Consider the following 10,852-nt stretch of genomic DNA (forward strand, 5'->3'; position numbering starts at 1 on the left):
CTCAGTATGGTAAACCACTTAATTTTCCCACAAAATACATGACTTAGAAATAAAATTCTTCTCAAGGGGATTTTATTAATGCAACATGGAAAATTTCTTCCTTACAAAGACTGTATCACTAGCATATAAAAACAAAACAGCATGCAGAAAAGATTTACAGCACGACTTTACATTTTGAGAAAAGAGCACTGAGAGGCTTCTAAGTAACATGCAGCACAAGAAAGTGGACTTCAGTGAGCATAGTAACCATTGTTCTTCTTTACTGTTGGGAAAAATCACTCCATTAGAAATCGAGGTGGAAAGAACATTAGATGATGGTCTCAATTTTTCACATTTTACGTGTTATGAACTGAGACTCCAAAGCAATTAACTGTCAACTATTTTCTGAACAAGAAACCCAGGCGTGGGAAGGTTTTGATTCCAAGATAGATATTGGTAATGTGCACTTTTGATCTTTCAATGGAAAAATTGCATTCAAAAAAAGAAACTTCTAAATATGGAAGTTATTCCAAGACTTTCTTTGGAATGGTATCCCTAAGTAAAATCATTCTACCACACCACTCACACAAGAAATAGAACGGAAGAACTTCTGGATTAGAATGTGGAAAAAAACCAACTTGCCGCATTCCATTAGGACTACTTTCTTTACAACCATGGAGAGGAGGCACAACTCTGCTAACAGTTTAGAGGAGGAATACTTACATGTTTTCTTTCTGTAGCTTTTAGAGATTTGGCAGCATAGTAAAAAAGCTGTGTCCCACACAAAGCTGCCCAATACTTTGTCCATGATGCTACCTGGAAAGACAAACACATGAATATACTACCACCAGTTTCTCAGTTTCTTCACTTTCTTAGTGCTGATGACCAAGAGCTCCACTGCACTCCAGCCACCTTAGCCTAATCTCAGAGTCGAATCACTTCCAAAATCGTTATCTCCAACATTCCCGTCACTTTCACTGAACACACTCTACTGCTACTTTCTTATTTACTTATTGAGAGAGAGAGAGAGAGAGAGAGAGAGAGAGAGAGAATGCAAGTGGGGAAGGGCAGAGAGGAACAGAGATCCGAAGCGGGCTCCAGGCTGACAGCCTGACAGCAGTGAGCCTGATGAGGGCCTGAACTCACGAACCGTCAGATCATGACCTGAGCCGAAGTCGGATGCTTATAACTGAGCCACCCAGGCTCATTATCTAGCCTTGCCACTGCCTCCCCATCCCGTATCCTCCTTTCCCCCTCTCCATATTTAGCCAGGACCACACGGTCCAGCACTATATCCGTTCCCTTCCAAACACTGGCATCTCACCATCCCTCTGTCCCGATATAGCCCTAGCCCTATTTAAATCTAACCATCTGATTACTTGGCACATTACAATAACCGAATATTGCTGGAGAAATCACATAATTGTGCCAACTGATAAAATTATAACCAGCAATCTCAAATAGAAATCAATAGCACTTCACTTTTACCCCATCAAGTCATTATATTCTTTCTCTGGAGACAACGATTTCATTCCTTCTCTTAAAAACTGTAGTACTCCACCCTCTCATGACAGCATCGCACACTTCTCGGAGGAAAAGAGCTGAAGTCTAGTGAGGACTACCTCATCTTCCCAGGCCAATGCCAACTAACCACCTGTTTGTAGACCCACATACTTAGCCTTTCTTCTCGCTACAACAGAATAGTTAATGCTGCTTCTATCAAAGGAGAAACTCCACTCTCTTTTCACACCCTAGCTTCCTACTCTCACTTCCTCAAGAAACCTGCTTTTGTAATTTACTCCCTCTCCACTGTTTTTTGATTTCTCCCCCTCTACCATCATTATACAAATGAGGCTTAACAGCATTCTCATCTTTGAAAATCCCTCCACTGCCCCACTCCCTGCCCCACTAGATAGCAGCCAATTTCTCTGCTCCTGTAACTTCTTGCAAGGTGGCTCTAATTCCTGACTCCACTTCCATCTTGCCCATTTTCTCTTCAACTTACTTTCAGTTAGGCTGCTGCGGTCAAGGTTACTGATCACTGACATTTTATCAAAGCTTCTGTTCTTTTTTTCTTCTTTTTAATATTTTTAAGTTTATTTATTTATTTTGAGAGAGACAGAGACAGCACAAGTGGGGGAGGGGCAGCAAGAGAGGGACAGAGAATCTCAAGGAGGCTCTGTGCCGCCAGCACAGAGCCCAATGCGGGGCTCAAACACACAAAGCCGTGAGATCGTGACCTGAGCCGAAACCAAGAGTCAGATGCTTAACTGACCGAACCACCAAGGCGCCCCCAAAGCCTCTGTTCTTTTTTTTTTTTTTAATTTTTTTTTTTTTTCAATGTTTATTTATTTTTGGGACCGAGAGAGACAGAGCATGAACGGGGGAGGGGCAGAGAGAGAGGGAGACACAGAATCGGAAACAGGCTCCAGGCTCTGAGCCATCAGCCCAGAGCCTGATGCGGGGCTCGAACTCACGGACCGCGAGATCGTGACCTGGCTGAAGTCGGACGCTTAACCGACTGCGCCACCCAGGCGCCCCAAAAGCCTCTGTTCTTGTCACAACCTCTTAGCAACATCCGACACAGCTGGCCACTCCTTTCTTGAAATACTTTTAACTGCTATGCTTCTCTGATTAACAGTTCCTTCGTTCTCTCTGCTTTTCTTACAGCAGACCTTTACATGTTACAGAGTTCTATCCCTGCCCTGTTTTCTTCATAGATAATCTGTCTCATCCGGTCTCATACTTCAAATACCATCTGTATGCTAACAAGTCCCAAATCTCTATCTCTGGCCACCACCTCTCTGCTGAACTTTTGAACTGTATTCTTTACAGCCAAACTGACATCTCCACTTAAATGCATAAAGTGAACTCAGCCAAGACTGACCAGCCCCTCTTGGAAAAAACTTTCCCCATTTCAATAAACGTGCCCAACATTCATCGAGCTCAGCCCTAAACCCAGACACCACCTTCACTTCCACGTTCTCTCACACACCGCATCAAATACATCCATCAAGCAACGCTGACTGTTCTGACTTCGCCTCCTCCACCTTCCGTGCCTCAGCCACATGGGTCTTCTTGCCTCCTGAGCTGGAGATCCTCACACGGCTAACCCGCCTTCTTCATTCCCATGACAGCGTGGAAGCCTCGCTGCGCCGAGACCTCTCCTCACCCTCTCATCTGCCATCCCATCACCTTATTTCAAGGGCTTACTTTCTATTTGTCCTCATTGGAATGTCATCCCCACAAGGCAGGCACTTGGCCTCATCTTGTTTGCTGATCTATTCCAGCATCTGGTGCACAATTGTGTAGTAATATCCTACCCGACATGCTACTCCTAGTTTGTGAGCTGGCCTAGTGTAGCTTCCTAACTATATGTGCCTGAGGTTTACTGTGTAACACAGGCAGCAAAATCAGATTGCTTAGATGCAAACCATTTTTATGTTTTAAGAAGCCTTTGTAGCTTCAAAAGTGTTACGTCTGGATATACGTTGAAGTTTTAATTCCAAACTAGATAAATTATACCATTATCTGAGAAAACAAAATTCTCTTTCTTTAGTAGTCCAACTACTTGCTGCTGTTGGGGAAGAAGAAGCTTCTAGGTTACGTACAAAGGCTCTGTGCCACTGTTATCATTTTTTTAAAAAATATAACTATGGTTTGAAGGACATTTAATACCTGGGTTTCATTTCATGAAGGAAAACAAAACTGCATTACAGAAGATTTAAATAAACAAGTTAGGACTGACAAAACAAAATTAGATGAATCCCATTTTTTAGGGTTGTTACTCTCTGTTCTTTTCCTAAACTTATTACTAAAATACTTCATAACAGCATATACTTTCAAGTTTCTCTGTGAAATGGTTTTGTGTAAGAACTACATTAGGGGACTGAGGGAACAGGAGCTCCTTGATGTAAACACCCTAAAATGAATGATTTAACTGAAGTCTAAATTAAGAAACACAGTGAGGCAAATGTGTATTTCAAATTGTTTCAGTTGAACCATGTATTTGGTTTTACTTCAATTGTCTTCATATTTTTTAGGGTCCTATACATTTGCATATTTTTAGAGGTGTGTTAAAATATAAGATAAGATCTTACTGTGGGCTTTTTGCCTTCTTTTAACAAAGTTTTTCTTCTGAGAACACCTTGAATAGTAACAGCTCCTGGATATAAATGCACTGCCAAATCTTCTGATTCTGCGGAACTGTAACAATGGAATGAAGAAAAGAACATGTAAGAGCTTTTGGGTACAGTAGTTACAAAGCAGGTACTTAAATGAAATGTAACCGCTCTTAATGGTAAAACTTTGTTACTGTGTTCAGAACAAGAAGACACTGACAATTACAAAGGTTTACTGATATGAAATTTATAAACTGTCACAAAAGTTTAATCAGGAAGTTATTAAAGTCAGATGGTTAAAAACACACTTTATGACATATTTGAACAAGCATAATTTAGAAAGAATAGAGCAATTCACTTTAGTGAAGATTAAATTATGGATTTAAGACTTTTTCTTCTTTTTTTATAATGTTTGTTTATTTATTTTGAGAGAGAGAGAGAGAGAGAGAGAGAGAGAGCGAGCAGAGGAGGGGCAGAGGGAGAGAGAATCTCAAGCAGGATCTGCACTGTCAGTGCAAAGCCCGATACAGGGCTTGAACTCATGAACTTTGAGATCATGACCTGAACAGAAACCAAGAGTCAGAGCCACACAGGCACCCCCAAGACTTTTTTCTTCTTACATGCTACATTGCATCTCTGCTGTAAACTTTTTTCCCATTAGAAATTTTAAGTCTTGGTAGGAAAGATGAGGATTCTTTTTGTTAAAAGTATTTAAGCATACAAAACTCTAAATAAAAATAGCAGAAACTCAAAAAAAGGAGGAAAGGGAAAAGAAAACCCATGCTTAAATTAATTCTAAAGTAGATGAGAGAAGTAATACAGGCAATAACAACATATTTAAAAAACTGGCGTACTATGATAAATTTTAATGACATTTAAACGCTGTCAATGTGTAAGTGTTTGGTTATAGCCTTATAGCCTAACAGCTCTCTAAGGAAGGAATAACTACAAAACTCAAGATTTCCTTTTCATATATCTTAAGAAAACCATCACAAAATAATCAAACATTCAAATATCTTTCCCCAACGGACTTAAGGTCCTATATTTAAAACAAGAATAACTTAATCTGTCATTCTCTGGTGATCTGACATGATCTGCAGAATTCCTACAACACAGACAAAAACTGTGCAGTTTGCCAGTTTATCCCTTTATGATTATTTAGGTGTCTTCAAAGTGACTTAAAAACCTAGAGACCACTAGAAATTTCATGTTAGAGCTGTTTATATTCAGGGAGGTATACACAGAGAGATTAGACACCAAATTGATATAAAGTTCACTTTTGAAGTTGGCTATTCTGTTGTAGTATGAGGTGGCTGATTACCCGTTACCATTAGCCTCCAGCCCCCAATCAATCTAAAATTCTCATTTCTTTCCGCAGCTAATATGGTGCAGAAAGAGACCTGGTAAAACTACATAAACACTGAACAAACGGAAGTTGAAACGAACAAATATTTACTGAAATAGACTTGTCTAAATTCTGGACCTGCAGTTTATCTAAAAAATTCTTAACAAAGATAAAATGAATGGAGACTTATTAGCAAAGTAAATGCTATGACAGTAAGTAGCCTTTGAATAATAAGTGGATTTTTATATTGCTCATCCAATAACTAGCAGCATTAGAAAGACCTGTATGGTTACAAGGCTACCAACTTGGAATTATTTTGCAACTAGCTCAGTGGATCGGAAAGAGAAGTCCAAATTTCTCTGTAGATTAAATCTCAGAAAGCAAGTTTTCTTGGGTATTTTTTTAGCTGATAAACCAATTAGCTGAGAAAGAACAGAGATACTGTGAGATTACACCCATTAAGCCAATCACCACCACCAGAGGGGAGTTCTGTGACCCCTGGATGCAGGGGGATTGTACCTGCTGGCCTTCATGTGGCTTCGATAGCCATTTCGTGCCACTCGTGTCACCGGGCCGAGAGAATGGTATAATCTGTTCCTGTTGGATTCCATTATAAATTGTATATATTACATATGCTTTTATTCACACAATCATTGATACCTAGAACAATATAATTTCTTCCTGTAATATAGCTTTCTAAATCCTTTCTAAATCTAAATGTGGTGGCTCCTTTCTTAAGCATGCAGCATAGATTAAAAAAAAAATGTTTTCTTCTATTGATTCTAGATATACTTACAGGTGTTAGTAATACTATACATTTTATATACATTTGCTTTCATAAATCTGCTAAAATAATGAAAGTTATTTATAACCAATACTATCAAAACCTGGAAAATACTTCGAAAACCCTTTCGTTTCTATTCCAGTTCTTCGATTCCAGTTCAAAAATGGTATCTGGATTTATATAAATAATTCACTTTTATTACATGTCCCTATGAAGACACCTAAAAACGATGTGGGCTGTAAACTTAATGTGGCCTAAACATCTTATTTTCCTCTCTATCCTTTACATTAAATCCAAAAAAACTGATAAAGGAGAGGAGCTGGATAATAAAGGCATTATTTTATTTCTACATCAACTGAAATAAATGATGAAGCCAACAAATGATAAAAATGGCTTGAATTCATATTTATCCAAAATGGCATGTAATACTTAACAAAGGAAATAAACACACACATAGAAACACCAACACGTCTTTGCCTGGGAAAAGCCAAAAGTAGCACTGTTGGGAAATGTTATTTAAAGCAAAAAGCATTACTTTAGCAACTTAGGCAGCAACATACTTGATGTCTCTGTAGTAAATAAGAACACAGAGTGATTTAACATTCAGAGTACTATTTTCAAATCCACTATCTACAAGCAGTATTTTAAACATCCTCGTTCTTTATTTACTTTTTGTTATTCCACGTCTCAATCTTGCTGAGAAGCATTAATTTGCTCTCAAAATGTTCCAAGAGCCACAGATTTAAACTTGGCGCAAAGACAGATTTTTTTTTTTTAGCTGAAAATGTCTGCAAAGCAAAACATGTGTCATAAAAGAAATATACTGTTTTGAGATGTGAAGGTAACATCGTTACATGCAGTCTTCAGAAGTAACCTGCTGGGACGAGGACGGACAGATTACTGAACACGACACCGTCCTGGTTACTCACTCACTTATAACTCATTCAAACTGACAAACACTTTTTCCATTAATATTTTTTTATCTAAAGATTACAGTATACTCTATAACCAACATATGATGCTCTTCCTAGAGGGAAAGAACTAAAATGACTTGTACCGGCAGCATGCCAGAGGCAACTCTCATGTTTTTCTCGTTTCACGCAAACCTTAATAAAGAGACTGAATGCAAAAGCTGGAAGAGAAATAGTATGCAAAAACAAGGTAAGATCCCCCCAAAGCAAAGAGTAAGAGTTGATAACACTGACAAGTAGAGTAGAAAGGCTTAAAAGTACTTTGAAATGTTGGGTTTACAAACAGCATGTTAATCACATAATGGAGAGAAATCGTTACGAAGTTTCATCAAGAACAAGAATATAATTTTCCAGTTCCAATATAGTTTAATTTCAAATGTATAGTTAATAAAATTATTTTCTATTAAGAAGTGACTGATAGGGCGTTAGGTAACTATTTTCAACTCCATACTCTAAATTCAATCTCAACTACACTCTGCTGCTTAGAAACTTAGGATGTCCAGTTTACGTACAAAAGGGGGCAATTATTTTGGCAAGAGTCAAGCATCTTATAAATCCGAAAATGGAAGAACTGAAATGGTCAAAGACAATATAAGAGTCCTAATGGATATTTAGTAAATAAATTATTTGCGCTGTTTGGCTACATTTTTAAGGAGATCTTATACTGGCAGATCAATACAGCATGGGATTTGCTGCAGGAAGAGCACAACTTCCACTACTTAAAGCCCTAAAGAAAGGAGAACGGAGCGTGACTTAGAGCATTTCAGCATAAATCTGTGTGCTGTATGTAAACTCTGAGTTGCTGACAATTTAAACTCAAACTCTAAGCTGCTTTACTTATAGTATAATTTAAAATTTACTAAAGTCCTTTTGCCCCTGACAAGGTAGCAGAGAATGAAGTAGACCATTCTATTAAATGCCTTAAAACTACTGAAATGAACCAGAATTTAAGGCAATAATTTTACTTCAAACACGTAAGTAGGTAAGGTGAGTATGATTGGTTATTACTGTTTTAAAGGTACTAAAATTCAAATCCTCGTGTCAAGGCACCAAATAAACATATATTTATGAGCTAAGACTCAATTCCAGACTTAAATATCAACTTCTAATTTCTGCCACCAGTTGTAAGCTTATAAATAGTCCCTTCCAGATATGTAACAAATTTTATCTGTTAAAATGTTTATGATCTTGGGGCACCTGGGTGGCGCAGTCGGTTAAGCGTCCGACTTCAGCCAGGTCACGATCTCACGGTCTGGGAGTTCGAGCCCCACGTCGGGCTCTGGGCTGATGGCTCGGAGCCTGGAGCCTGTTTCCGATTCTGTGTCTCCCTCTCTCTCTGCCCCTCCCCCGTTCATGCTCTGTCTCTCTCTGTCCCAAAAATAAATAAACGTTGAAAAAAAAATTAAAAAAAAAAAATGTTTATGATCTTTTAAGAAAGACCAACTCAGCTCAAAGCAGTTCAAATGGACAATTTTTCTTACCTCTCAAAAGCAGGCCATGAGGTCTCTTCACTTAGTTCAGAACCATCACTACTACCTAAAATCAAAAGTTATTCTAATTTTAAACATCAGAATTAGTTTAAGTTTTGTATTTTAAAAATAAATTTTCTAATTGTACTTATAAAATGATAATCATGTTATCTGTGGGTGAACATCCACAAATTAATTCTTCATTCTTGTGTTACTGCTGCGAGGCTTATTCTGCAATATACTGGAATATAGTTAACAAGACCACCAAAAATAACAAAGAGCATAAAACACTTTTGCAGGTCTACTTATAGCTCAAATGCATTATGTTTATAAACAATTATCTACCATCAGAGAATGTACATAAGCATAAAACTTCAAAATTTCAAAATTTTGTCATAATTTAAGACAAATATAATTGTGAAATTCTTAAGAGGTTTGCGATATACTTCCTTCTCTTTGTATTCCTTTAAAAACCCATTATTGCCTTAAGGATAAGAGGCTTAATGAAATTCCTCTCTTTCTTTCTCTCTTTCTCAAAAATAAATAAACATTAAAAAAAAGAAGTTTGATGAAATTCAACTTCTTCCTTTAGAGGCAAGGTAGAAGAGGATGCAATCCCTAAATTAGAAAGAAAGAAATAACAATGGTGCCGTAACAATGTAAAAACTTTCTCTTTGGCCAGAATAGCAGCTAACATACAAAGTTTTAAATTAGCTAAAGAAAAAAACTGAGAAGAATAAATCTGGAGAGTCAAAAACAGCTTACACTGATTTAAAAGTTATTTTAAAGATAATTCTGGCTCTCAATAAAATTGATGATTAATGTATCCCATATGTATCAAGTTAAACTGTCCATCAGACTTTCATACCAGTGTTCCATGACAGACTCAAACTCCAATGCTAAAAGGTATGCATTATATGTGATGGATTAATACCTCGTCTATGTATTTAGAGTGGCCCTAGCTATATACTCTCCTTGGAAGAGCTTAGTTAATATGCACTGAAATAATTTTCTGGTTGTGAGGGTCAGATGAGAAAATGCAAGTGTTCTGTTAGTGGCGGTAGGGTATTCTAGATCATCTTTTGATTTGTAACATTATGTGGCAAAGACTGAAAATTGAATCATAATTAGTATGACTTATTTGTAGAAAATATGTTTTTCCAGTCCACAGTGGATATGCTTCTCTTGGCTAGGCAAGACCACTTCAGGTTATCTAAGATATCTGGACCACAGAGGCCACTGTCCCAAGCACTGGTGAATTTCTCTGCAATACTTTCTCAAAACCTCTATGGTACAGATTGATATTATATGTTAAAGTTACAGCTAAGGAAAAAACCCTTTTGTAATCATAAATTGTGTGTGTATGTGTGTGTGTGTGTGTGTGTGTGTGTGTGTGTAACATCTACCATCTAGGGTTACAGATTTACTTTCTTTCCAGAATATACAGTTTTAAAACAAAAACCTTGCAAGGTACTATGTCTAACATTCTTAATTTACAAACAAGGATGTAACAATCTTTATTGCTTATCCTCTTAACAGCCTTAGAATTAATAAAAAATAAACACAAAGGCAAAAATTAAAATAGTCTCTTCCTGTTCTAAAAGAAAGGCCTATAAACTGAGACACTAACTGTAACTGAATAAAATAACCAGATAAATAATTGTCCTGTGGTAACAAAAAGAACAGCTATAGAAAGTAAAAGCCACAAATAAACTAAAGAATTTTCATTATAAAACTTATGAGGGGGAAAAGTGAAATAATATGTATACTTGAGAGCTGTAATTTAAAAAATTATTATTTTTTCATTTAAGTGGAATGCCGGATTCCATAGTGTAACAAATTTTTAATGGGAAAAAAGTTCTTCCTTTCTCTTTTGCAAAATTATTCTCTGTATTATTTTTCAGATTGAGGTTGATACCTGCATATAGACGACTTACAGTATCAACAAAGAGGTACTTCAGGTGGCTAATCGGTCTTGTATTTTGTGAATTTTGTCACTATTTAATCATTTGCATTTGTCAAAGGGGGAACTTTGGAATTAAAAAACTGAATGGTGCCAGAAAGCTCTAAATCAATTTTGTTTACAAGGTTTGGAACTCTCAAAGGTTAAGGAAGTCAATATGTTTAAGAAAATGAACTCCTTCTTGGATTTCTTTCTATTGACTGTTCATCAATACTAAGAT

At 37.0% G+C, this 10,852-nt stretch overlaps 1 protein-coding gene across 6 annotated transcripts in view; it reads right to left on the bottom strand.

Moving 5' to 3' along the window:
• RALGPS2 (Ral GEF with PH domain and SH3 binding motif 2) overlaps positions 1-10,852 on the bottom strand; it is a 170,167-nt gene that overhangs the window by 21,050 nt on the left and 138,265 nt on the right. For 4 of the 6 annotated variants that reach the window (XM_086694697.1, XM_086694693.1, XM_086694694.1 and 1 more), the window contains 4 exons: positions 8,682-8,736; positions 5,965-6,042; positions 4,080-4,185; positions 703-795 (listed from right to left, as the gene is read on the bottom strand). In XM_086694697.1, the coding sequence (XP_086550823.1) occupies positions 703-795; positions 4,080-4,185; positions 5,965-6,042; positions 8,682-8,736 (332 nt within the window). The remainder of the gene's footprint in view (positions 1-702; positions 796-4,079; positions 4,186-5,964; positions 6,043-8,681; positions 8,737-10,852) is intronic. The other 2 variants (XM_086694699.1, XM_086694698.1) reach the window with 1 other exon arrangement.

This window comes from Puma concolor, chromosome E4, assembly GCF_028749965.1.
Source record: "Puma concolor isolate L17-30 chromosome E4, mPumCon1.1.hap2, whole genome shotgun sequence".
In the NCBI taxonomy this organism is placed as follows: domain Eukaryota; kingdom Metazoa; phylum Chordata; class Mammalia; order Carnivora; family Felidae; genus Puma; species Puma concolor.